Source organism: Pipra filicauda, unplaced genomic scaffold (assembly GCF_003945595.2).
Source record: "Pipra filicauda isolate LSUMZ 115617 unplaced genomic scaffold, ASM394559v2 scaffold5_size6683894_pilon, whole genome shotgun sequence".
NCBI classification, from domain to species: Eukaryota; Metazoa; Chordata; class Aves; order Passeriformes; family Pipridae; genus Pipra; species Pipra filicauda.
In genome coordinates, this window is record NW_024104754.1 from 1106906 (window position 1) to 1133604 (window position 26699).

At 42.7% G+C, this 26699-nt stretch overlaps 4 protein-coding genes across 16 annotated transcripts in view; 3 read left to right on the top strand and 1 right to left on the bottom strand.

Moving 5' to 3' along the window:
* The window catches only part of SSB (small RNA binding exonuclease protection factor La), a 29654-nt gene extending 13235 nt beyond the window's left edge, over positions 1 to 16419 (top strand). Inside the window, exons 1-12 of one of the 4 annotated variants that reach the window (XM_027733564.2) lie at positions 7889 to 7991; positions 10707 to 10781; positions 12272 to 12375; positions 12534 to 12708; positions 12858 to 12965; positions 13066 to 13166; positions 13411 to 13482; positions 13567 to 13609; positions 14303 to 14443; positions 14813 to 14996; positions 15156 to 15287; positions 15960 to 16419. In XM_027733564.2, coding sequence (XP_027589365.2) covers positions 10716 to 10781; positions 12272 to 12375; positions 12534 to 12708; positions 12858 to 12965; positions 13066 to 13166; positions 13411 to 13482; positions 13567 to 13609; positions 14303 to 14443; positions 14813 to 14996; positions 15156 to 15287; positions 15960 to 16054 — 1221 coding nt within the window. In that variant the 5' untranslated portion in view covers positions 7889 to 7991; positions 10707 to 10715 and the 3' untranslated portion in view covers positions 16055 to 16419. Of the gene's footprint in view, positions 1 to 7888; positions 7992 to 8258; positions 8415 to 8709; positions 8777 to 10706; positions 10782 to 12271; positions 12376 to 12533; positions 12709 to 12857; positions 12966 to 13065; positions 13167 to 13410; positions 13483 to 13566; positions 13610 to 14302; positions 14444 to 14812; positions 14997 to 15155; positions 15288 to 15959 lie in introns of those variants that run through there. The other 3 variants (XM_027733569.2, XM_039387974.1, XM_027733568.2) reach the window with 3 other exon arrangements.
* Positions 1269 to 7652, top strand: KLHL23 (kelch like family member 23). 2 transcript variants are annotated; one of them, XM_039387973.1, is made up of 3 exons: positions 1269 to 2556; positions 3895 to 4047; positions 4657 to 4766. In XM_039387973.1, the coding sequence occupies exons 1-3, from the start codon at positions 1344 to 1346 to the stop codon at positions 4677 to 4679; spliced, it is 1389 nt and encodes a 462-aa protein (XP_039243907.1). In that variant the 5' UTR covers positions 1269 to 1343; the 3' UTR covers positions 4680 to 4766. The 2 variants fall into 2 exon arrangements, with proteins under 2 accessions (XP_039243907.1, XP_027589362.1); XM_027733561.2 differs by having other exon boundaries at positions 1270 to 2556; positions 4601 to 7652.
* METTL5 (methyltransferase like 5) lies at positions 16070 to 22047 on the bottom strand. Of its 5 annotated transcripts, none has more exons than XM_027733583.2 (8): positions 21950 to 22047; positions 19886 to 20007; positions 19145 to 19259; positions 18539 to 18720; positions 18085 to 18167; positions 17916 to 17967; positions 17181 to 17230; positions 16070 to 16185 (listed from the first exon to the last, which is right to left on the bottom strand). In XM_027733583.2, the coding sequence occupies exons 2-8, from the start codon at positions 19992 to 19994 to the stop codon at positions 16132 to 16134; spliced, it is 645 nt and encodes a 214-aa protein (XP_027589384.1). In that variant the 5' UTR covers positions 19995 to 20007; positions 21950 to 22047; the 3' UTR covers positions 16070 to 16131. The 5 variants fall into 5 exon arrangements, with proteins under 5 accessions (XP_027589384.1, XP_027589383.1, XP_039243911.1 ...); XM_027733582.2 differs by lacking the exon at positions 21950 to 22047 and adding an exon at positions 20688 to 21453; XM_039387977.1 differs by lacking the exon at positions 21950 to 22047 and adding an exon at positions 20537 to 21453.
* The window catches only part of UBR3 (ubiquitin protein ligase E3 component n-recognin 3), a 103648-nt gene continuing 98548 nt past the window's right edge, over positions 21600 to 26699 (top strand). For 4 of the 5 annotated variants that reach the window (XM_027733546.2, XM_027733547.2, XM_027733548.2 and 1 more), the window contains exon 1: positions 21600 to 22101. In XM_027733546.2, coding sequence (XP_027589347.1) covers positions 21656 to 22101 — 446 coding nt within the window. In that variant the 5' untranslated portion in view covers positions 21600 to 21655. Of the gene's footprint in view, positions 22102 to 22417; positions 22522 to 26699 lie in introns of those variants that run through there. The other variant, XM_039387972.1, reaches the window with a different exon arrangement.

The window sequence follows — 26699 nt, forward strand, 5'->3', positions numbered from 1 at the left end:
TGTTGCTAATTCCTGGGTTACACTGCAAAACTCCAATTCTCTGGGCTAGCGATGCATCAAGAGGGGTTGAAGAAACAGAAGGTAAAGAAGTGTGAAGGTGTACTTTTTGTTTTTGTGGGGGTTTTTTGTTTGTTTGGATGAGTTTATTTTTGTCTCATGTTACTGTATAAAGGCCAGGAGCAAGTTTGAGTCCTGTTGAATAGTTAGTACAGGAAGAAGGATGGCAGAGAGGTATGTCCACATACATGTTCCTTTTTGGATTTCTTTAGTTCGTGCTTCTGGTGGGCATTGTGGAGGAAGAACCACTAGTAATTGAAAGAAAAATATGATGCTTTTTAATCTGTGTAGAGCAGGAGCTCTCCTAATTTCTCCTTTTGAGTATTGCTGGCACAATAACAAATACCCACCTCCTTTTGGTAGGAGAAACCATTGCCAGTCCCTTCAACCCAGCAGAGCCTGGCTGGATCCAAACTCTTCTGCAGATGAGGGAGGACCACAGCTGCTTGAACCCAGAGGATGCTGTGTTTCAAATAAAGGTGTCCATTGCAGAAAACCTTTTGCTAGCGGAGAAGAGAAAGACTTCTTAAATTGTGAACCACATTTTTAGAAGTTGTAAAAGCCAATATAGCCTTCTTCCTGAATGATTTACTTCTAGCTGGAGTCTGTCGGTAAAAATTGTGACTATCCTTTGCACCCTGCCAGGCTCGGGTGTATGGGGAGAGCTCTGGCCACCTCCTTTCGACTCCTGCTCTCAGTCAATGGGAGAGCCCCTGGTTCTTGCTGCCCTTCCCAGTGTCGCTCCTGGGAGCGAGGGGCGCCTCCACCAGAGGCGGCTTCAGGTCGCTGTCAGCGGCAGCCGAGGCCCCTCGCTTTGTTGTGTGGCTGAGTGACACCGAGCTGGTGACGCTCCCCAGGCATCTGCTCCTGTCCCTAATACGGCCGGGCCGTCTGTCACCAGCGCGGACAGCCTTTAACCCCTGCTCCGGGCTGGGAGCGCTCGGGCGGCGGCGGCAGCGGTTCGGGCCGGACCTTCCCGAGGCGAGCGGGCGGGAGGGGGCCGGGCGGGGCGCCGGGGCCGCGACCTCGCGGAGGGGTGCGGAGGGGTGCGGAGGGTGGGTGGGGGCGGCCGGGACACCAAAATAGGAGCTGCTGCTGCTGCTGCGGCCCCGCCGCTCTCGCCGGCAGCTGCTATTCCAAAGGCCATCCCGGGGCCGCCGCGGGCTGGGAGCGCCCCTGGCCGCGGCCGCGCTCCGCACGGGCGTAAGCGCCGCGCCGGGCGGGTCGGGCGGGCCGGGCTGCGCTGAGCACCGCGGACAAAGCGGCGGGAGCTGCGGGGCGCGGCGATGGCCGCGGTCGCGCAGGAGGAGTACGCGTACCTATACAAGGACTCCGGGCATCCCGCCGGCTTCCTGGAGGCGTTCCGGGCGTTCTACCTGGACGGGCTGTTCACCGACATCACCCTGCAGTGCGCTTCGGGGGTCATCTTCCACTGCCACAGAGCCGCCCTGGCCGCCTGCAGCAGTTATTTCAAAGCCATGTTCACAGCCGATATGAAAGAGAAATCCAAAAACCAGATCAGTCTTCCCGGGCTCAGCCATGCGGTACTGGAAGCCCTCGTGAATTATGCATACACATCACAGATCCAGATAACAAAGAGAAATGTCCAAAGCCTACTCCAGGCTGCAGACCTGCTCCAGTTCGTGTCAGTAAAGAAAGCCTGTGAGCAGTTTCTGGTGAGGCATTTAGACACTGACAACTGCATAGGGATGCACTCCTTTGCCGAATATCATGATTGCTCGGAACTAGAGAAGGAGTCCAGGAGGATATTGTTATGGCAGTTTGAAGAAGTGTGGAAGCAGGAAGAGTTTCTGGACATTGGCAAGGAGAAGCTCTCTTATATTCTTTCGAGAGAGAATCTCAATGTTCGGAAAGAAGAGGCAGCCATTGAAGCTGTCGTTAACTGGGTTGCACACAATGTGGAAGAAAGAATTGAAGACGTCTATGAACTGCTGAACTGCATCAAAGTAGACTTAGATAACATGTATTTGAAGTCAGCTTTAAGCCTACAAAAAAAATGCCGACTCAATGGCCGTAAGATAAGGTCACTCATATACAAGGCCCTCGACCTCAAACCCAAGAGTCTTTCCAGAAGACCCACAGCAGCCATGTACGTGATTGGAGGATATTATTGGCACCCCTTATCAGAAGTGCATGTTTGGGATCCTTTAACCAACGCATGGGTCCAGGGAACAGAGATGCCGGATCACACCAGAGAGAGCTATGGGGTAACTAGCTTGGGACCAGACATATATGTGACAGGAGGTTACAGAACGGAGAGCATTGAAGCCCTTGACACCGTGTGGATATATAACAGTGAGAGGGATGAGTGGACAGAAGGCTGTCCCATGCTCGACGCAAGGTATTACCACTGTGCAGTTTCCTTGAGTGGCTGTGTCTACGCGCTGGGGGGGTATCGAAAGGGAGCTCCTGTGCAAGAAGCTGAGTTCTATGATCCTTTAATACAGAAATGGCTTCCTATTGCAAACATGATCAAAGGTAGGTAAACTTTTTTATGGTGTCTGCCTCCAGTGCTGATCCTTTTGTATTTGTCACTTTTAAGTGCCAAGGACACATTTAGAGCTTGATCCAAGTTCTAGAGAAGTCAACAGGAATCTCCTGTTAATGTTGGTGGGCTTTGGTTCAGGTCTTCACTAGCCAAAAGACTGCAAACATCTAAATGCTATGCTGGGCTGTGCATGGAACACTAGGGTAGAAAAGCAAGCGGTAGTCTTGTATAGTTTTGCCTTCTTTCAGAGTAAGATTTCTGTCAGAATAGAAAGAAATCAGAAAACCACCTGGGATTAGAGTCGATTCAGTAGATGGTCATAGAGCAAGCTCCAGTAAAGGGATTGTATTATTTTAATGGAAGGCCAGATTACTAAGATTTTCTGAGCAATCATTTATAAAGGTGTCATCATTTAGAACTTCTTGCATGCAGTTTCCTTCTATTTCTGTGTATCATCCGTTCAGGATCCTTAGTTTAATCATTAGTGTGAGGATAATGAAAAGCACTAATACCTGTTTCTAGCAGACAAAATAGTGATGTATTAAAAAGATATGAATCATAGCCAAACAAAAGGGTATAATTTTGTTATAAAATTTATAAGCAGTTATCAGTTTCATCATACAGTTTTATAAATTAATGCAAATATTTACAATTAATTATAATAATTTAGTGTAAGTTGATGCAACACAGTATTTTACTACTTACATAGAGTTTTTGGAGGTATCTGTAACAGGAAAAAAACGTTTCTACAACTTTCTCCACTGTTTGTATATTTTCCTCAAATATTGCTGCTATTCTCTTTTTATTTGCTTCAAAAATTGAAATGTTATGCTAATATTATAAGCAGTTGCATATTCCGTGCAGCTGTTTTGTCCAGTTTTCTGCGTGGAACATCTGATGTGCTCAACTCTCCCCTTGTTTTATTTCATTTTGTTGTTCTAGAGACAGATTTAACAGAGGTTCATTCTGGCTCCATTCTATTTATGTCCTTGTTTATACAATACCATAATTAGTAATACCATGAGAACAACTAAAATTATTAGAAAAGACACTGAACAATCTCAATTCCCATTGTCTTTGTCCTTGCCATATAACTGATTTTTTAACATCTCTTTAACTTAGTGGAATATTGAACCTAATTCCCTACTCCAAAACTAATGTGACAGTGTGATTTTAATTACTGCCTAAAAATGCTGTGAACTATCACATTATATGCAACATGTATTGGTTACTGCAGTTTTATTTAGTTGTTCTTGACTTACACTGATAAAGTGTCTTGACAAGTCTGTTTTACTCACATTCAGTCTGAACTTTCCTACTGTGTACAGGGGTTGGAAATGCCACTGCCTGTGCCCTGCACGAAGCCATCTACGTAACTGGAGGTCACTATGGGTACAGGGGAAGCTGTACCTACGATAAAATCCAGAGATACCATTCAGGTAGCAATGAGTGGAGTATAGTCACCACAAGTCCACATCCAGGTAAATAATAATTTCTGTAACGAATGTAGAGCTTGATTTGATGACTTGTACCTGGGAGTCCTTCAGCCCAGTTAAGAGTTTTTGGCATATTCCTAATTAAAAAAAAGAAATGTCTGTAGGGCACCAAGGGCCATTTCCAGACTCTGAGAGGGAAAGAGAAGACCTTCTTCAAGCATCTGTTGTATAGAAATTGCTATACAAATACAGAATTAAGGAATGTCCACATTCTATTAAATAATATAACTTTCTATAAAATCTACTCATAGGCATTTGGCAAAAATAATTTATATTAATTTTAGAAGGGTTTTCTCTATGTTCTACACCTGGTAACAGTAAGTTTTTTAAGCAATTCTCACTAACTACTGCTGCTCAAGTCTTTATCTTCTGTAATGCCTTCAGCTTTCTTTTACTAAGTGTAGCAGAAACTTGAGGTGTCTCCTAAGCCCAGTGAAGAAACTCAGCCGCCCTCAGTGGTGCCCAGTCTTCATCATGTAGTTGCACTTTAAGTTAAGGTTATCATGCTGAGTTGTACTGTATTCTTTTCTTTCTGAAGAATACGGATTGTGTTCAATTACATTACAAAACAAGATCTATTTTGTGGGTGGACAGACCACGATCACGGACTGCTATGACCCAGAGCAAAATGAGTGGAAGCAGATGGCTCACATGATGGAGAGAAGGATGGAGTGCGGCACAGTGGTCATGAACGGATGCATCTATGTAACAGGAGGATATTCCTATTCAAAAGGAACGTATCTGCAGAGCATTGAGAAATATGACCCTGAACTGAATAAATGGGAAGCAGTAGGAAGTCTTCCCAGCGCTATGCGGTCACATGGCTGTGTCTGTGTGTATAATGTGTAAACATTTAATTTTCATCTTGCTGTTACAGCAAACAGCAGATGCAGTATTCATAAAGTACTGATTACCTCATGACTGAGTTGTCTGATACAATCTCTTAGCGCATATTGTTGAAAATCAGGTATAATTTTTTCTCATTTTAAACAACTCAGAAATATAGACATGGTAACAAGATTTCCATATATTTTTCTGTCCAATCATTTTTCATCATGAAAGTTCTCAAATGACTCTCTTATAATACTTTATGCAGCTACATAGAAACTACTGTGAAAAAGAGATTTGTTTTTGTGGGAAATCACTGTGGGAAACTATGATCTGGTGCTAAGATGACTAAAGCCAAACCAAATACTTTACATTTCTAAGGGCTACTGGGCTTCAGAGGAAATCTTTGTATTCTGAAGGTAGCTATAGAAATGGATCATTGCCCCAATGGGGAATGAGGGAAGAAATGTTAGGCAGTAGCCTCAGAGCACAGGCCAAAAGTGTGCACTAGTTTTCCAGAAGAGCAGTGCTCTGAAGTACAAGGGTGTTTGAGAAAAGTAGTCTCTTTGCCATTCTTACACTCCCTTTGACATTGCCCATAAGAAATGAAAAAAGACTCTGCAAGGCTTTGCAATGGGCTCTTTGGCTGATGCACAGATATTTGTGAGGTTTTTTTTGGTTGGTTGGTTGGTTTTTTTTAGAGAAAAGCCTTGACTTGGTAACTCTTTTTTAATATCAAATTCAAGATAGGTGTCTGTGTGGAATGGAAGGATGAAATGAGAGAGATTGGAAAGCTGCTAATGTCCCCCTGCGATACAAACTTCCCTGTTTTGTTTAATACCATTTGATCTTTGCTAAAAGTGCTGAACTGTGACTTGAGCAAAGGTGACAACTGAAGAAACTTGTCAAAATATGTTATTCATGGAGAGATTGAATGCTAAGTGGTCTACAAGATTGATTTATTTATTATTTCTCTCAAAACATAATACGAGATCTTCAAATTCTGTGTAGAAAGCAGATTTTTGTAAAATGCTCTGTAGACAAATGGATCACACTCTGAGTGGCGTGATAGCAGTGATTCAAATGAAAAAATGCCTTGGGGAGCAGAGAGGCTTTTTTAGCACCGATCAGTTCCTCAATCCAGCTTATAAAATGACTGCAAAAAGAGCTATTAGACATTGGTGAGAGAGGCAGGGGCAACACAGGGCTGCTGAAGGATGTAGTGGGAACTTCCCACACCAGCACTGTCACCTAAAATGAAATTTTGATTTTATTGGACTTATCAGATTCAATGAAAGGAACTTCCCAAGCAAGTAAGCCCTGAGTTTATAGTATTTCTTTTTCTTGATCATAAGCGTTTTCAACATTTTTTTTTGTTCTTTCCCATTTTTATGCTATTTCTGACTTGCATTTGACTGCTGGTAGCAGACAGCACTCAACTCTGAGCTTTGATGTGAAGTTCTGTGGTGTGTATATATATAGTTCTTGTTTTGATGTCTTTGTATGTCACCTGACTATGTCAGAAGCTCATGTGTGCATGGGTTCAGTGTTTTGCTTCATTACACATCCCACTAGGAGCTATTTAAGGACCCAATGTAATTTGTTTAAAGTGGTGTGGGGAATTGAACTCTAATGCCGTTTGAAATGCGTTGACCAGGCAGGTGGGCAAAAGAAATAACATGAATTTGTTTCTCCTGGAAATCTTCACAGCTGAGAAATTGTTCAAAGACAGGTAGAGCAGTAAAGGACAACATTGCAAAAGCATGAAGGTGATCTTTGTATTGAACAAAACCACAGTGAACTCAACATATGCAATTTTTCAGTGCAAATTATGTACCCGTGAAGCTTCATGTATGTTGAAAAACATGAGCATAGAACAGCTGCTTATGGCTGGCCCTGAGGTTCATTCTGGCCCATATCCTGTCACTGACACTCATGGGTTGAGGAAATGATCTAAGAACAAGGTGAGGACTAACAAAACCAAACCACCGGTGTCCACTTGGCCACTGCTTCTAAACTAGGTGCTTAGCGTTCCTTCGTGAAAGACAGTACTGTTCCAGGGCAGGAGCACAGGCATTGGAAGCTATATCTGCTTTGTCCCCGTGGGCACTCTGCAGGTGAGCCATTTGCTGCTTTTTGGCCTCAGTGCTAAGTGGAAAAAAGCCTTTAGTTCTTCCATGCCAGGAGAGCATGTGCTGGTCTGGCACAAACAAAAGTCAATGAGATTACTGCCTAGGACGTCTGATAAATTCTAATTTTTCAGAGACTTTGAATGCATTAGAATAAATGGACATCAGAAGAAGTTCAGACTCGTGGTTAAATTTCAACTGGCGCCATTTTTCACAATAACCTACAGTGCTCTTTTAAATTAGCTTATGTCCGTAGAATATCCCAAGGTGTGCTGCCATCAAGTCTTGGACACAGGCAGGAATATGAATTCAGCAACAGGAATAGGGATTCTGCCTTCTGGTCAGTGACCTACAGCAGGTGGGAAGCTCAGAACAGGGAATCTTTTAGCCATCTGTATGGTATGTTTTTAATAATAGTTGAATGTAAACACTGAATTATTGTGCTATCAGACCTGTATTTCGTTAGACACAGTTTTATTATTTTACTTTTGAACTAGAAAATTAACTAATACGGAAATCAAATAACTTGTAAAGCCCGTGTTTGTAGCGCCATAGATGTCCACAGTACATCTTCAGTACTTCAGTGAATGTTTGCAGTATTTAATAAATGTAAATATACTACCACTGCACAAATACAAGCTTTTAAGTTACTTTTTCTGTTCAGTGCTCAAAACCAGGACCCCGGCGCGCCCGGAGGGGTGGCCGCAGAGGGCGCTGAGGGCTGTTCCCGCGGCCCTGGGCATTGCCCGGCCCTGCCCGCGCCGCCTCCCCACACGACCGGGCGCCCGCGGCGGGAAGGGCCGCGCGGGAGTGGGCGGGGCCGGCGCGGGGCGGGAGCAGGAGCAGCGCCTCTCTCGCCCCGGAAGTGGCGCCACGCGCGGGGCGGGCGGGTCGCGGGGGCTGCTGGGCCGCGGCGCCGACTCGCGGTCTCTGGAGCGGCGGAGCGGGACCGGAGCGGGGCCGGACGTGCAGGTTCGTGCGGGGCCTCGGCCCCCCCAGGCCCGGCCCCGCTGAGGAGCGACGGGCCGTGCCGGGGCAGGGCTGGCGGCGGGCTTGGCGGCGGGCTTGGCGGCCGGGCCGGGCGGGAGGCAGGGCGGTTCCCGGCGTGGGGAGCACGTGCCGCCTGTTCCCGGCGGAGTTGCGGAGCGGGCCTGGCCGTGCCGGCGGGGCGGGGAAGCCGCCCGGGCCCTCCCCGCCGGCAGCGCTACCCGCGGCGCTGCGGGACTGGGGCGCTGACAGTGAGGCGGCGCCGGCGGCCCCGCTCCCGCCGCGGGGCCCGGCCCGGGCCGAGGGAAGCGCTCCCGCTGCTGCCGGGCCTGGGTGTCGGAAGGGGGGGCGTAGGCGCTGCGGGCGTGTGAAAGTGTCATCAAGCAAACTGATGGTCTCCTGGCACAGGTTAGGGGCTCATATTTCAATTACTTAATTACTTCTTATAAGAAACTTCTTATAAGAAACTTCTAATTCTGCTCAAAAAAAACCCAAAAAAACCAACCACAAGCCATAGTATCGTCTGTGAAAACGTGTGGTAGCAGTTAACCCTTACCTTAAATAAAAAACTATATTTTGAGGCAAGAATCCTGTCAGAAGGCTCCGACCTCTGACACAGGGGTTCCTGAACAAAGTATGGTATGAGTAACAGTTCCATGTTACTTTATTGGGGAAACTTTCTTATTTAAAAAAGGCTTTTCACTCTGTTACAGTAATGGTAGAACCAGCCTGCAACTAAGCTTTGTCCAGACCTTGACACTAAATGGCTGGTAAGATGAAAATCCACTTGAGAGTTCTATTAGGATACTCTGGCTAATACAGTGTGGGATCTAACTGTTCTTGTTAAAGGGCCTGACTGTCATTTTTTGCTTGTAATTTAAATCTAATGACTACTTGCATTACTTTGTTTTCATTTTGTGTGGTACTGATGCAAACTGTTGGCACACAGAAGGAACAAGTTAGTGTGGTCTGCTAAGAAAGCCCTTACAATAAAATGTTGTAGGATTTTGCATGCAGTTCAGGCTGTGATTGCTGTTCAGTGCAGTTTATTATCAGTCTTAACTGCTGCATAGCACCTGAAAACTATTGATCTGGAGGTTGTCTTGTGCCAGACGACTGAGCTAAAGAGTCTGAAGTGAGCATGTGCAGACAAGACTAGAATTTCTCTTAAATTAGGCTGCTTCTGCTTTTGTTCTAAATAGGTTAGAGCTTAATCACTGTCTGAACTGAATTCCATGCATGGCAAGCTTGAGTCTTTCTTAGTTTTGCCTACAGTTTGTTGTTAGTTAGTTGATCTCTTGGAGAAAGCTGTGACTGCTCCATAGGCTGCCATTAAATTGCACCAAATTGGGTATAATGTGAAAAAGAACACTGGTTTCTCTTACAAGTTGGGTGTAGGGGACAACAGCACAGGGGAATGTTAGACAGTACCAGCACCTGAACATGGTGGTGAACTGTCAGTCTCCTGTAGTCAGGGTGGCTCGTGTGAGACATCTCTGAAGTAACTGCATTTGTCAGCTTGGGTACTCTGGCCTGGGATTTGTAAAGTGCTTTACAGACAAATGGATCACACGCTGAACATCGCTGTCAACTAACACTTGCTGAAATCAGGCTTTAAAGAGCATTAAGAGTGTTAGGTACAGGTGGAAGCACAACAGTGGAGACTGGGGTGCATATTTTAAGTCTGTAAGTGCCAAAGAAGTACAAGTAAGTCCAAGGATGCAACGAAGTTTCCAGATCAGGAAGATGAGGAAATGGAAACACTGCAAAATGCAGTAGGGTGAACAGTGACTGAGGAATTAAACTACTAGAATAAGAAGATGGGGTGCCAGGCGGGTGTTCAGATGAAGAACATAATTTCCCATGGCAAGGGCATCTTCACGTTTTATATCCTTATCTTAAGAGCAACTAGACAGACATTTTTGGATCCCAGTTAATTTTCTGGTCAGTAGCTGCTTTCTTAGTGACTGCATCTGATGTACTGGGATTATACCCTTGCTGCCAGTTAAGTGAAGAAGTTGCTTCCAAGGTAAAACATCTTATCTGTTATCAAAGATACTTGATTCAGTATTCAAGCAGAACTCCATTGAAGACAGATTTTTAAAGGAAAGAACTAGACATTCTTAGGATGTATTAATAAATGCAGATATTTTTATTCCTTCCTCCAGTAAGTTCCGTCAACTTTCAAAGATTAGACAAGAGACAAACTTCAGAAATATTTGTCATTATACCTATGTAGGAATTAAACAGTTTTTGTTATTGATGTTTTGCCTAGTGGTGAGAGGTTGGATTTGACTTAAAGAACAAATGTTGTTGGCTCTCAGCTTTGTTGCTGCTCTTAGGCACAAACTGAGGATCTGTGCCTAGAAAAAGGTAAATAAATAAGGCTGTGAAGTGCCAGCTTTTTTTAAATTTATCTTGAGTACAGAACGCCAAATGCTGCCTTAACAACCAAAGTATTTTACTTGTGGGTTTTTTCCCCACTTGTTTCATAGTTTGCCCTTGGAGTTTGCAGTGATGTTTGTAGTTGCTTCACAGGCATAAATATATGGCTAAAGAACTTGACTGTTACCGTGTTTAGATGAGGCTGCAGTGAAATGCAATGCTCTATAATATAGAATATAAGGAATATATAGGAATATAAGTCTGTAGAAAGTACTATTCAATAAGTGCTTTTGCTCTGTATTCTCTTCAACACAGCTGGTGAAAATGGCTGAAAATGGAAACGGTGAAAACATGTCTATCTTGGAAAGCAAAATCTGTCAGCAAATTGAGGTAAGTTCAATTTATAGTTTGGGATCTGGACTGAGGTGTGGGTTTGGAGGCATTAATTGGCAGGGACTTGGCTAATGGGAAGTTGATTTTATGGTGAGTTAGACTCGAATCTTCAGCTCTTTAAAAAATGTCTGTCACAGGTCTATGACAGGTATTTAATACTTTAAGGTAGTTGTAATAGTAGTTTAAGTTGGAAGTTATACTTGTCTACAATTGCTTGTAAGACCACACTTGCTAGCATTTTAGTTGCTATAGCAAGTGAATGTATCATTAAACAATTTATAACCATGTTGCTGGGGTTATTCTATCTATGCAAATAGGAGAAGGTTGAATTTTAATTCTATATGCCTTAATTTTTTGGGGGGTAAAATCCTCCTACTTAAGAATCTGTGCCGGTCAAAATATTCACACGTTGCATAACTTGCTATTGTGATTTACTGCTTTGTAATTTATTGCTAAAAATTACAACTAAACTTACATGCCTGCTTTGGATTAACTATTTCTCTCTCTAGAGGCTTGGAGGGTTACCCTCCAACAAAAAAAAACTGAGCCCATAACTTAACATCTAGAACAAAACTGTTTTTCTGATGGATAAAAGTATAGCTGCACATGAATGCTCAATACCCTATGAAGCCATTATTTATATATAACAAACAAAACACAGAGATTGAGAAAAGGTAGTTGGCAAAACTAGACTTCTGGTAATTTGAATTTGAGGTACACTAGAGGGAGAGGTGTTGTTGTAAAACCTGCACTGACTTTTTAAGGCACTATGACATTGGTGGAAACATTTCAACTTATCCTACGGCTTCAAGTATTTGACACTAGTTAGATGACTGCTAGATGGCAGAAGAATCTGATTAGCCTGTCTGCCTTGAACTGAATTCTCTTCCCATGCTGGACAAGATCAAAATAAGGACACAGTAACTAAATAAAATTAAAAATAAAGATTAAATTTAAAATAACAATTTTTTATTCTTTTCGTGTTTTGTTGAATGAGACCTAGAAAGTCCAGTTTATGTATATGATTTTTCAGTGTGAAAATACCATATTCTTGCTTGTACATTCCTTCAATAAGGAGTAAAACCTGAATCTGTTGGTGACAAATTTGACTTTTGACTCTGCAGAGCCTGATCTGGGTGATAGATGCTTATGATGTTAACAGAATAAGCTTCATTCCTTTCCTAAACAAAACTGCAGTCTATCTTTGCCTCATTAGTCTCATTGGATGAAGCACTGGTTTGCTGTGGCATTTGTTTCGGGAGATTGTGTGTTTGTTTGTTTTTACAGCTTCCATGTTGCAGCTAACTTTTGGCAAAGTATCACATTAAAGCAGGAAGTAATAATTTCAGAATTCTTAATTATTCAGAGTAATTACTTTTGGTATGTCTCAATCGACTGCAGTAAGCTGTCAGATGAAAATGAGCTTTTAAGGCTGAATATTTCAGGACAAATCTCTTTTTCCTCTTCCTCTCCCTTCTTTTCTGCAGTACTATTTTGGCAATCACAATCTACCAAGAGACAAGTTCCTAAAAGAACAGATCAAACTAGATGATGGCTGGGTACCTTTAGAAGTAATGATCAAATTCAACAGGTAAAACAAAGTACAATTAATGTGGATAGAAAAGTAACTTTTAGCTACTTATCTCTGTTTGTAGCCAAGTGTTTCTGGTGTTGTTTTAACACTGTTTTAACATCTGGCTTCAGCTCTGCCTGTGTATTTGTAATAACCTGTGTCTGCTTACTCAATAGGTTAAGTCGCCTTTCAAAAGATTTTAGTGTTATTGTAGAAGCACTAAGAAAATCCAAGACTGGTTTAATGGAAATAAATGAAGACAAAACTAAAATCAGAAGATCTCCAAATAAACCCCTTCCTGAATTAAATGACCAGTATAAGGCTGCAATTAAAAACAGATCTGTATATGTTGTAAGTAAATTTCTTCCTTTACTCTGTGCTGTTCTGCATGACTTTGACTGAAAGCCATCTGAGTAAAGCTTGAATTAACTCATACCAAATAGGTTGTAATTTCTGAGTCAGTTTGTGGAATATAATTGAAGCTCATTGCTATCTTGCAGAAAGGCTTTCCACTAGATGCTACTCTTGATGATATCAAAGAATGGCTTGAAGATAAAGGTCCAGTTGAAAACATTCAGATGAGGAGAACATTGCAGAGAACATTTAAGGTAACTCTTGCAATGAACATTTAGACCTGGGGCAGGGATCCTCCCTGGACAGCATTCTGTTCAATTACTCTAACATTCAATGTCTCTTGCAATTTAACAGGGCTCAATATTTGCAGTTTTTGATAGTGTTGAATCTGCTAAGAAGTTCACAGAGATACCAAATCAAAAGTACAAAGACACAGAGCTGATAGTACTTTTCAAGTAAGTCCTCTTAACTGATAAATGAACTAATAATGGTAAAGGGTGGATTTAGGGAAGAGCCTGGCTTGACCTGAGAAGTGTAAGTTTCTAAACTGTTGCACAGGTATTGATAGCTGTACCTGTTGGAGACTAGCACCTCAACTCGGAAAAATCATTTCAACGCTTTCTTGTCTACTGCTGTCTTATAAAGTAATTATAACAGAATACCTTAAATTATATTAACTTAGCTTATATTCAATTGAAGGGAGGAGTACTGTACAAAGAAGAATGAAGAAAGGAAACAAAACAAAGTAGAAGCAAAAGCAAGAGCTAAGCAGTAAGTCATTATCAACTGAAGTGCCTGATTTTGCTTGCCTGACCACACCTGAACTGACTCATAACTAATTTAACTTTTCTGCAGGGAAAAAGAAGAGAAACAGAAACAAGCAGCAGATGCTGAAATGGTATGGGTTTCTTTTCTTAAATCTCTGTACCTGGAAAATATGCAATGCTTGCTTTTGTATGTATTTTCAATCCATGCACAACATGGTCCTGTACCTACGTTTTGTAAAGCTAACATGGGATATTCTTTCTGAAATTCTATAACATAGAGCACTTTCTAGAAAATCACTTCAGCTTTTCCAACTAACCTACAGTAAGACTGTTTTGTCATGATGTTTAATCTTATTTTCAATAGATTTATTTTGTTTGAAGGCTCATGTCCTAAATTTAAATTATTAGGCTTGTTTACTGGTTCAGATGTGATCCTGAAAGCACCGTTGAGATGATTGTTCTCTTGTAGTATTTAAAGGATTCATTAAGAATTTAATCAGTATTATATTTTTTCTACCTGAGGTATCAGCCTTCAGAAAACTGTTTTGTAGAATTTAAAGAGTGTAACTCTCTTATGGAAAAGAAGTCCTAAGTTTCACATAAGTGTATCCTAGTAAGCAAAGAAAACTCAAAAAAGGAGGGGGGACACACTGTGCAAGACTTGGACATCAGTATAACTAAGTTATATAGCAAAAATGCTAGTTACTGTAACTTCAGTTGCTTATTTATCATCATATTTAATAGTTTGAGGATTGAGGAGGAAAATATGAATGTTCAAGCTTGACTCTTCAATGAAACTGTAGGATCTTTTTTATTTCATTTAGAAGTCACTGGAAGAAAAGACAGGATGTCTTCTGAAGTTTTCTGGTGATCTAGATGACCAAACATGCAGAGAAGACCTCCATGCTGTATTTTCTGGTCATGGAGAAATCAAGTGGATACACTTTGTCAGAGGTGCAAAGGAGGTCAGTAGACTCTTAGACAAGGACTTAAGATCTCTGTCTTGAACTTCAAAGATGAATGATTAAATGTTTGTTTTCTTATGTAATCGAGTAGACTATTGTCTTGTGAAATTTCAGAATATTTACAGAATTAAATTATTTCCTTGAATTCTTTCAAAAGAACAGATAAAGTTTCCAGCCTTGTTAGTTGATAAGGCCAAAACTGAGAATGTTTGTTAGGACAGCCTAAGGGCTTTGGTTTAGTCTAGACATGTTTTATGTCATGCAAGAGTAATGAATTTGCTGAGGTACTTAACGGGGTATGTTGTTCATCATTCTAGCTGAATGTTTTTGCAGTAAGACTCAAATGCAGATGCCACTCTTCTTTTTAAGGGAATTATCCTGTTTAAAGATATTGCCAAAGATGCTCTGGAAAAAGCCAAAACAGCACATAACGGAAACTTACAGCTTCGGAACAAGGATGTTGCATGGGAAGTGCTAGAAGGAGATGCAGAGAAAGAAGCTCTGAAAAAAATATTGGAAGATCAGCAAGAATTATTGAAACAGAAAACAAAAGGTCCTCCCTTCTTTTATGAATTTAAGCCTGTATAATGTCCTAGAATTGGCACTCCAAGTAGTGAATATATACTACAGACTGACTTAACTGTAAAGTATTCCTTTGAGCTTGCCCATTAAAAGAAAATAATACGAAGTTCCTGATCTTGTATCTCCACAGGGCGCAAAATTAAAGGAAAAGGAAGAGGAGGAAAAATACCTCAGGGTGCACAAAAAGGAAAAGTACAGTTTCAGGGCAAGAAAATTAAGTTTGATAATGAAGAAGAAGGTGGTGAAGATGATACTAAAACAGGTATGTCATTCTGTGCACTGGATGCAGCTTCTTTAGTACATAGAGCTACTTTCTAGAGAAGTACTCATGTTTCTTACAAGTGTTTCAGATTTGTCTCTGCATTGTAGTATTTCTGCCCTCGTGTCAGTATCAGTGAAGTAACTTTAAGAGTCTTGTGCGTGATTCCTTCCAGAACTGTCCAAAAAGCATACTTAGATAATTACTAGATAGGTAAGGCTTTACTGCAGGGCTGTACAAAGCATTCTGCATTGAAAGGTGGTGGTTATCGGCTACTTTACACAACTGTACAGACCCAGTGTCTTGAGTGGTGGGTTTTTTTTTCCCTTGAGGATATGAGAAGACTAATAGTTCTGCCTGCCAGTATTTAGCTTGGAGAAGATCAAGAGCTAAGCTTCTGTTCATTGTATATGGCACCTGTTTAACTAAAATCCAGTGAAACCTCCTGGTAGATTGTATTCCTTTATTTTCTTACCTGTCTTCCTGCTATGGAGTTATACTGGGATTTTAGAACATCTAAAAGCTTTAAGTCACAGTAATAAGTAAACCCTCTAATGTAGAAGTGGCTGTAGATAACTAGGACTCATCCTTGAACTTACATGGTAGGGTTTGTTTTTTTCAGATTTCAGGTAATGCTTTCCTTTACCCTAAATGACCACATATTCAATCTTGCAGAACCAGCAAGTCCCAAGAAGAGACCACTAGAGGAAATGGAAAAAGAAGAACCTGCACCAAAACAACTGAAAACAGAAAATGGAGGTGGCAATTAGTAATACTAAAATAAATAAAAATTTTAAAAAATTAGCGGTTTTATTGTTCCATTTTCAATAGGTTTTAAAGACATGCCTCAGTTCAGGAGTTTCTTGGCAGAAAATCTAATGAAATCCACTTCAACGTCAACCTACAAGTAGAGAAAAGCTTCATTTTGTTGGGTTACAGCTTTCTTTTGTTTAAGAAGCATGCTTACTCCTAACATACAATCCTGGAAAACTTTTATATTTATAGTTTTGTTTATACTGTCAGATCCTCTCGATTTTTCTGGCATTTCATTCAAATGTAAAAGGTTTTGGACTTTGTAATCTTGTGCTTATGTTGAACAGCAGCTGGCAATAAATTCAGAACTTAAAAGTCCTTACTACTAAAGTCTGGTTAATGTAGTATAACACTGTAACTCTCAAGTAGCAAAGATAAAGGACAGACTTCACTATTTTAAGTTCAAGTCACCAAGAGCATAGGTACAGCTGAATAAAGCTTCTAGTCTTTACTACTCAGCATACCTAACAGTCTTCAAATATTGCTCAGTCTCCTCTCTACTTCCTCTATTGTAATGGAGGGGATACACATCTTCCAGCCCAGCATTCAGTACCCAGGAACGTGCCTCTGGGCTTAAGGCTTAACCTTCCATACTTGAGTGTCCTGGCTAGATTTCTAATTGTTGGATGAAGTCCACTGCTTCCTTCTGCTCCCCCCAGGATGGCTGAGCAATTTCACTGGCTGTAGCTATTTGCAATACTGGCTCTAGAGAGCACAGAACACTGAAACAATGCTACAGCTGTAACAGTTCTGGCCTTCAGCATTTAGTTCAGTCTAATTACTGGTTGCAGATAGGATCAAGCAAATGGCTATTAGGAGTGAATCAAGGAGGCTACCCTTAGCTTATCACCTCTAGTTGCAGTGTTGGCTCTAATCTTTGTGTATAGCTTTGACTGGCATTGTAATGATTCTTTTCATTGTTCAGCTACAAAATGTAGTAACAGTAATGGAACCTGATGCTCTCAGAGTGAAGTCTCAACTGCTGTGAGCATTCCTCATCCAGTACATATGGCCCTAAAACTTGAATTTTCATAAGGAGAATTTATTTACTGCAGCATTTGCTCAGTTAGGTTTTATACTTACTGATTTCTTCTTATGGAACTTGTATGATGCTGGTAGGTCAAATCTAAGTTCTGTGAACAGTACAAAGAATACTTGTTAGACTAGTATGATTATTGGTCACTTAAACCCTACCTCCATATACTTCTGTTTCCAATGCCCACCTCTGTTGTGGCCTGTTGTGATCAGTTTGGATATCTGGACTAGACGATGACTGAACATTTAAGCTGTCCAGATCAGGCAGCTAAAGTGGATGGCTGAAATGCAGTTGTGTAGTTGTACTTCTGCAACTTCATGTCTTAAGTTCCATGACTGCATAAAGCCTCCAGCTAGTGGTATTTAAGAATAAGGAAGATATTTACACAACTGCCAAAAATATTTAGGTGACTAAGGACAGGATGCTTTTTTGTGTGAGAACTGACCTGTGCTTTGCTTTTGTTTTTTGGCAACTGTCTCCTTTTGAAGCAGGAAGGGAGGTAACCTATCCCGAAGACAAAATCTAGTCCAGGAAGAAGCCTATTTCTGCACAGAGTATGTATTCCTCAAAGCTTTATTAAGTGCCTGCTTGTATTCTACCCAGGTACCAAGATATGAAAAAACAAAAAGTCTGCTTAAAAAATAAAAGACCTGTGCCATTTCAGTGTTAAATCACAAGTAAATTTACCTCAGGCTGTTATGACTGGCTAGTAGTGTTATAGGTATTACCCCCCAAACAAAAGGTTGGGGTGTTTTTTTCCGCTAACAACAAACTAATATTACCTGCTATGACTTCCATCTTCACTTCCCATTCATCTGCTTTCTTTTGAATGTGCTGTAATATTAAACAGATATAGGTAAATTTGAAGCTACAGACGTCATCATTAAATGCCAGCTATCCTGTTGTCTTCTTGTCTGGTTAATGCTTGCCGTACTAAAACGAAGGACTTACCTGCCGTGTTGAAGTTTTGTGAAGGGAATATACAGCTGTTTTTGCCATTTGCAGAGCAGTTTTCAGAAAAATCATATCAATTCCTAAAAGAATGATGGAATTATTAGCGCTGTTAAATGGAAGCTTAAATATTTGCTTCATTTTTTTCTGGAATAATATCTATTTGAGAAACAGCACTGAATACATTAGGGTACAGAAAGAATTTCTAAATCTTTCCCAATTGCTTTTGATAAAAATGCTAGGGATATGAAATAGCTAGTATTGTTTATTTCAAATCCAGTGACTGTTAGCTACAATGTTGAAGTTGTTAATCTGTACTTAGGAAGCTGATTCCTGATCAACAAAATGCTAGGTAACTAGAATAGCTAGCTAACAAAGGGAGATGTTTCATTAAAAGCATTTCCCTTGCTATTTTGTTTGTAATAATTTCTAACTGATTCTCAGAATTACCAACCTTTATTATGCTTGGTACCAAACGGAGGGTTCATAATAACTGTGTCAAAAGCATCTGACATGCTACCAGATAAAGAACAGATGTCACACTGAACCATGTTGACGTTCGTGAGCTCAAAGTCCTCAATATTGCTATTAAATATTTCCAGTGCATCTGCATCTATGTCAAATCCCACACAGAATCTATTAAAAAAAAAGTGTCACATATTAGTCTCCTACAAACTAAAGCTTTGAAAGGGATTCTTGTACACAACTTGTTTTATCTAGGAAATGTAACAAGCATACATTATAAATTCAGTGCTGATAAAAATTCAAATAGTTCTGTTGCCATTTCTCAAATATAACTCTAATTTTGTTAAGGAAGTTTCATGGGTTTATTTAGTGCTTCAAGGGAAAGCAAATATTAAATATTCAGAATTCATGACAACTGTCCACCACTTTCACAGTAGGAATGGTTATTGACACTCAGAACTTATTTAATAGCCTGATTATGCACCAGCTTATATACTTAAAATGAGTGTAGTTCAGCACTGCTATGTTTTAATCTTACTTTCTACTGTTCTATGCCAGAAAAAAACATAACCAGAACATAGCATTAAATACTTACCCTGCTCCTAACATTGCACTTCCAATGCTGAGCATGCCACAACCACATCCTAAATCTGCAATTGTTTTGTTTTCAATATCATCAAAAGTATTGTGAATTGTATAAAGCATACATGCTGGGGAAAAAATCCAAACAACAAAGATCAATAATATCAAATATACACCTGTTTAATCAAGGAAAGCGACACCTGCCTTCAGAAAACACTTAACTAAAGGTTTCTTGTAATGCAAAATTAAGCTGATATTCTCACTGCCTGTAATTCTCTTTTTCATTTATATGTGAAGAGTCAAAAACATTCTGATGAGTTGTAGAACTCTGGGTCTTTGCTGGAGAGATTACACATAGAGCTTTGAGTATTGTTTGTGGAAAAAGTATGCCTCTATATTTGTTTGAGGAAAAACAATAGAAGGATGTAAAATATTGAAAAAATCACAATTAAGGTATGAAGGAGTGTCTCTATATACACTTTTATTGGTTTTATGTGTCATGAAATAAGTCCAAGTCAGCTTTCGCAGTTACAGATTAAGAGGCTTCTATCACATTATCTTTTAAATCAGTTTATTTGATTTTTGGCTTGCACACCAATATACTTCTAAATAATTACATTCCTGTTGGATACAATTTCTTAACTACTTTTAATGTAAGGTCTTCAAAGGAGATAACGCAGTAGAAAAAAACCTTTTTAATTAAAAGTGCTGATGAACTAGCAAAAGAGACAACAGTGCTGTGGGTCACCTCTACCTGCGATATGGGGTCTTGTTGGATACTGTTCAAGGAGTAGTTTTGGACTGTCAAAAGTATCGACTTCTTGAAGACAGCTTTCCAGTTCTTTCAGCTTTAATTTCTTCATGTTTATGGTTTAGCTAGAGGAAATAGCGTATAATCAGTTACAATAATATAAATAAACTACATATTATCTTAAATTATTTTATACTTAATATCCCCCAGTATTCCGCAGCATCTCCCGGTTGTTTCCATGAAGCTGTTCCCGGGATGCAGCTGGCGGCGCACCGATGACGGGGAACGAGCGCCGAACCGCGGCAGCCCCGCTCCCCACCAGCCCCCGAGGTTCCGCATCTACCGCCAGCGCCCGCCTGCCACCCAGCCCTAAGCAAGGCAGGGACTGAGCCCCAGCGACCGCCACCAACCACCCGGTTCGCCCGCCCCACAGGTCCCTGCCCGCGGCCGCCCCCTCTCACCGCAGGCCCGCACACGGCCCCGCTCACCGCAGCCCCGCCGGGCCGGGCCGGGCCGCGCAACTTCCGCCGCACCGCCCCCGGCCCGCCCCTTCCCAGGCTGACGGGCACCTGAAGGGATGAAACGCAGCGGAACTTCTCCCTCTGTTTAATTAACAGTGTCGTGTATTGTAAACACGGGACGTTTTATTGCAACCTCACGTGTCACCGCTGCTCGGTGCCCGCCACAGCCCGGTCTGCCAGGTCTGTCCCCCGGCGGTCCCGCTGCTGAGCGCCCCAAGCAACGGGACTTCTGCCCGGCCGGTGGGAAGGGCGGTCGTTGAAAGAAGAGTAACAGATTTGCCTACTTTTCCCATTTTTTTTTCCTTCCTGCGATCCTGCTGGGAGACGCGCTGCACGCACCACACTCCCTGCCCTTAAGGAACCGCAACACAACACAGACCGCCGGCAGACGGGCAGCCATAGGGAGCAGCGGAGAGCCAGAAGAGAGGCAGCTGCCTTGGGGCCCGTTGCTGTCGGGTAGAAGGTTACTCTCCGTTAGGGACAGATTTTTCTTCTGAAGTTTTCCATTGCACAGTTGAAAATCTGTTTATCGAGATTTAAAACCGCCGATCGGTGTGTGAGGCACGGTAACTCGCGTTCTCTCCCGGTGGGAGTGCGCAGGCAGCCGCATGGGATACGGGGACGCAGGTCTGCGCACACCCCGGGGTGCGGGGCTGCTGCCGGAGCCCGGCGCTGCTCTGCGCTCCCAGTGGGGCCGCCTGATGGCAGCGAGCGCGGAACGGCCGGCCCGAAGCCTCAGAGGTGCCTCCTGCAGCTCCCGCAGTGCCCCGGCCCGCAAAGCTGCCACCGCCTCAGCCCGGCGGGACCCTGCGGCCCGGACACGGCGGCGGCAGCGCGGGGTCTCACGGCACCCGCTCCGCGGGAGGCGCGGCTCGGTAACAAACGGGCTCCGCTGACGTCGGGGCCACCGGCCGGGCCAGCTGCGCCCTCCGCGCTCTCCGGGGCTGCCGAGACCCCCCGTCCGGACACGAAGTTCGGGGCCGGCGAGTAGCTACACACCGCGCGTGGGCGGCGCGGGGCGCGCACCTGCGCGCTGGGAGGGCGGCGGGAGGGCAGGGGCGGGGGAAGAGAAGGGTGGTGTCAGGGGAGGGGAGAGGCGGTGTCGGGAGGAGGGCGCGGGCGGCAGGCAGGGCGCCGGTGCCGCGGCTATCGCGAGAGGGCGGCGCCGCGGGGCGGGGAGCGGAGCGAGGGCGGCGGGGGGAGCGCGGAGCCGGAGCCCGGCGCGGCCGTAACGGCCCCTCGGTGTCCCGTCATGGCGGGGGCCGGCGCCGGCAGCCGGGACAAACGGGCGACGGCGGCGCGGCTGAAGGCGGCGCTGGGCGGCGAGGGCGGCGCGGCGGCGGCGGCGGAGCTGCGGGCGCTGCTGGAGCGGGTGCTGGCCCCGGCGGCGGGCCCGGGCGGCGGCGAGGCGGCGGGCGAGGCGCTGGAGTGGTGCCGCTGCCTGCTGTCGGGCGGGGAGCCCTGGGACAGCTTCGTGCAAGCCGTGCGGGCCTACGACCCGGCCACGCTGTGCGGCCTGGTGTGGACCGCCAACTTCGTGGCCTACCGGTGCCGGACGTGCGGCATCTCGCCCTGCATGAGCCTGTGCGCCGAGTGCTTCCACCAGGGCGAGCACGCCGGGCACGACTACAACATGTTCCGGAGCCAGGCGGGGGGCGCCTGCGACTGCGGCGACAGCAACGTCATGCGGGAGGCCGGGTGAGCGCAGGGCGGCCGCGGCGGGGCGGGCGGGCACCTGCCGGCGGGGGCGGCCCCGCGCGCGGCGGAGCCGTGCCCGGAGCCGCCCTGCGGGAGGGCGGTAAGGGGGGCACCTGCTGCCTCCTGGGCCGCCTCTCGCCCTCCCTGGCTGCGGGTCGGACCACGGCGGGCCGAGCGGGGGGTCCGCCCCGCCTTCCCTCCCGCCGGCCCCGGCCGCGGTTCGGCGAGGTGGCCTTGTTGATGTGTGTGCGCCTTTTTTAGGACGCTCACGCGAATCTCGTTGCCCTTGCACCGAGCGTCTGCCTCCAGGAAAGTTGATAAGGCGGAGTGCATGGGAGGCAGTACCTGTCAGCTTCCAGCTAGCAGCCTTGGCCTAGCACGGCCAGCCGTGGAGTGTGTCAAAATACTTTGGGACATCATGTGAGCAGATAAGCCAAAGTGAACAGATTGAGTAACAGGGAGCCATTTTTGTCTGATTTCCCAGTCTACAGTTCATCTTGCCACCTTAGCTTTAAATCGAGAAATTTGGTAATGCTTGGTTGAGTACAACAAAGGCAGGATTTTGTGGAAGTCAGAGGTCTTTCTTTTTCTGTAAGCATACAGACCTACTGGAGGCAAGACTGAAGTGCCTGGTTAGAAGAAGAGGAACGCGGTACTTCATTAAACCCTCCTTTGTTCGCTTTGTACTCAATGGTAAAAGGAAAGATCAGTCAACCAGTTACTGGGTGAAGGTGATACCTAGCCAGTTAACTTCAAATTTCACAACTGAGTGTCTTTTTGGAGCTCCCTGTGTTCCTGTTCATTCACCAGAGAGCTGAACACTTTACTAAATGACACTTTAGAGTGCTTGACTGAGGCCTCTCTTCTAACTAGCTTTCTAGAATAGTCTCTGTCTTGACTGTTTTAGCTGGAGTGAGATGCATGCTCTTGAATCCTGAGTTGTAGCACACCTAGCAGAAAACTTTAGGAACATACAGAAATATTAAAACATTTTCCTTGTTTATTTTCTTGTTCAAATTTACAGTGTATAATTTTGTGTCACTCAATCAGCACCTTAAGATTCCTTCTATTTTTGCATTTCTGCTTAGAGATTTCATTAATTCTTCTTTTTTTCTGTTCTTTGAATGTTGTTGTCTTGGCTCCAGTTCTTTGTATCTGTAGTCACCATTCTCCTGCTCTAGGCTTTGAGGTGGCTTCCTTCTTTGTTTTTTCCCCTTTTTTTTCCTCAGACTGTCTGCCGTCGTAATTTATTCATTCTTCCTTGTTGATGGAATCTTTTCTTACTGATAGACTTCCTCTAGTGGAAGAATTTTTTTCCTTCTTTTGTTTTCATTAATCTTTGGTGGTTTTGAGTGGCTACTGCTGAAATTATTCTTTCTTCGTGGGTTCTTTTTCAACTTCTGGTGATTCTGTTTTCCTCAGTATCACTGAAGTAACAGTTCCCCTTGATCTTGAGAAGTAGGAAAAAAATTTAATGTCACTTCTTCCACTGTTCATTGTGGAATAGACTTAGGGCTCCCCTTAGTGGCAGGATTTTAATAGAGCACAGACAAATTGAACTACTTTAGGGTGAATATTAAAAATGTCTTCTGAGACTACTTTCATCCTGGAGTTTATAGCTTTCAGAGTTGACTTTTCTTATTTTAAACAGTTTTCTTCTTGAAGAAAGATGGTTTAATAAAGAAGAAATAAAAAATGCTTAAATTTGCAGTGTAAACAGATGCAAACCCTGAGGGAGTACGGATATTCTCCTTGTTTCTATTTACTCTACTTATTACCTTTGATGGTAGAATTTGAGAGTAAATTGTCTTGTGTGTGAAGTAGCTCTCTTCAGGAGTTTTGATCATTAAAAATAAAGAATTACATGGTATTTGTTCAGAAACAACAGTTGGCATTGAACAGTAGATTTTCCAGTTCTCATGGACATGTAAGGAGGACAATACAGGACAGCATATGGAGTGTCTGCATTTAACATAAGGTCACTTCTGCTTATGATGATAAGAATTGATGTTATTGCAGTTAAGTGAACTAGAAACTTTGTTTGCTGTGCAAGACAAAGTAAATTAAGCTTAAACCAATGTAAAAACATTGTGTGCAAACACATTTGGAGTTTTACCTATTGACTTGAATTACTTTAATGCAGCATGTTTAGATAAGGTGATTTAACTTTGTGTATACAAATCAACTGCACAATTACGAAGGTAATGCTTTGCCTGTTAAAGTTGGGAGGCCTTCATGGTAGACTCAGGAAACTGGAGTGTGTCTAGCCCGATATAACCTTGGCCACTACAGCCTAGGCTTCTATTAATAGCAAGGGAATCAAATGTGGAGCCTGCTTATGAACTTTATCTACCATCTGTCTGCTCAGATAAAATTTTGTGTAGATACTGTATACGAATATTATAGTAACATATTTTGTTTCTCTTGGTTCTTGTTATCTGGTTTCCATGTTCAGAGTTTATTTATTTGGTGCATCTCAAAAAACACTTCTGAAGAAGTCTTAGTTAACTGCTCTGCTACAAAGGAAATCTCTCCAGTTTAGAATCTGGAGTATCATCTCATTTCCTTTAGGGTGGCTAATGTAAATCGAGAGATGGTTTGGTCTGGAGTAGGAGGATGTGTGTTTTAATCTTGTGCTACTAATTAAATATATAATTTGCTTTTTAGAGATAACTGAGCGTTAGTTTTTTGTTTCTGATAATTTTATAAAAAGAGGCTGGAATATAGCATAATAGATGGATGTTGATTTGCTTTAGGTACCTTGTGTAATACTCACTTGACTTAGAAAAATCAGATTGTCACAGTTTTGAACCTTTTGATTTTCATGCAGATTTCAGTGTTTTTGATGACTGAGTTAATTGCAGTTGATCGGATCTACTAGAATGTAAAGTAGACATTAGAAAATATCCAAGTTTGTAAATGTGACTACTTCTTAAAGTATTAAAAACTCTAGCTGAGGCAAGGTTGAATAGATTTTAAGATCCATTGATGTGTCAGTAGGTGAAAATAGTTCGTAGTTGTCTGACATATGGTATCTAGCTATTTGCAAATGAAATTTAGCAGCTCCTTCAGAGATAATTAATAATGTTCTGAAGAAGGCAAAATCTTCAGTTCTAAAGCATTCATAGTAGACATATGTTCATAGTTCAAGTGAGTTCATATGTTGGAGAAAGAAAACTCCATGCGGTTGGACAGGGGAAAATTCAGACTGGAGTGGTTTTGGTTGGTAGATGGTCTTGTGTTATAATGAAACGTGACAGTTTATGAAATGAGCTTGAAGAAAGCACTATTCCATATGGTTATAATAAGAGTATAACTAGTCAATAATCTGTCATTGATGAGTACCATCCTGTTTCTATGGCTGTCTTGTTCTGATTCCCCTTTAAGTCTGGAGACAATAACTTGATATACTAGAGAACCTCTACACTTGGGCTATTGCATTCCCCCGTGTCCTGTTTCAGAGTATGCCTCGCTGTGTGTTGACTTATTTGTTAAATTAATCATGTGGGAAGCAGATGTTTTAGTGCTGCATTACAGTGCAACAAGAATAATATCTCCATCAAGGGTTGCATATCCTGAAGGCCAAAAAGCCAGGTTAAGAATTTCATTAACCAGGCTTTTGCATTGATGTTTGCTGTGTATTTCATGGTAGCTATGGCAACCAATGGCTCCATTGACACAGAGTGTTGCCTTCTCTTATGACTTATATCAAAGGCACTAAGGCATTATCAATTTCCACTTGCAACAGTGGGCTGTTTCTTTATCAAGTGAAAAGTCCTGTAGTTATAAGAAGGGTAATTGTTGTAGATGGATGGTGTATGCCCTGTGTTCAAAAGCACCTTCATGTACCTAGCTCTGAACTTTCTGCAGTCCTGTCTCTAATGATCCCTACTTATCTTTCAGTTTAGCTCTGTGTCTTAAGGGTGTGAATCAGTGTAGGTTTCATGGAGATCTGTTGGAGCTACACACTAGATCAGACTTCTCTCTCTCGTATTTTTTTTCTTCAGTATGTCTCCCTTGAGGACTGATGTATCTGTTGGGTCTACTGCAATCCCTTATGAAAAAGCTGGACAATTCTCTTTACCTCCTCTTGCTGCCAAAAATGAGAAGTATATTCTTAGTTTCTAGCCTGCTTGGGTTTTTTCTGCTTTAATTTATTTAGAATTGGCTCTGTTTTTTCAGTGCATTAAAATGTTTGCACCTAGCAAGTATTACTGAATAGTTTTAGTTAAATTTAAATTCTGAATTGTAGATACCTAAATTAATGATCCTTTGCCACTCTGTCCCCATATAATTCTTTCCCTTCTTCTGACTTGATTCCTTATCCGTTTTTAGAGTTACTTCATGGCCTTGGCCTTGCTGTGCTGACTGGGAGCTATGGGAGATTATATTCTATTTCTTTTACTTTCTGTTGCTGAGTAAAGGACCATTTTCATATTCTAGACTTGTGAAAACTTTAACAAATAGAGTGACGATAAATGCAAGCTTTTTGTTGAGAAAGCTATTGTTACTAGTTACCTTTGGATGCATTCTGTGCATGTTCATCAGGAAAAGCCTCTTTTATCATCTTGAATTGTATCAGTGTGATCCACTTAAGA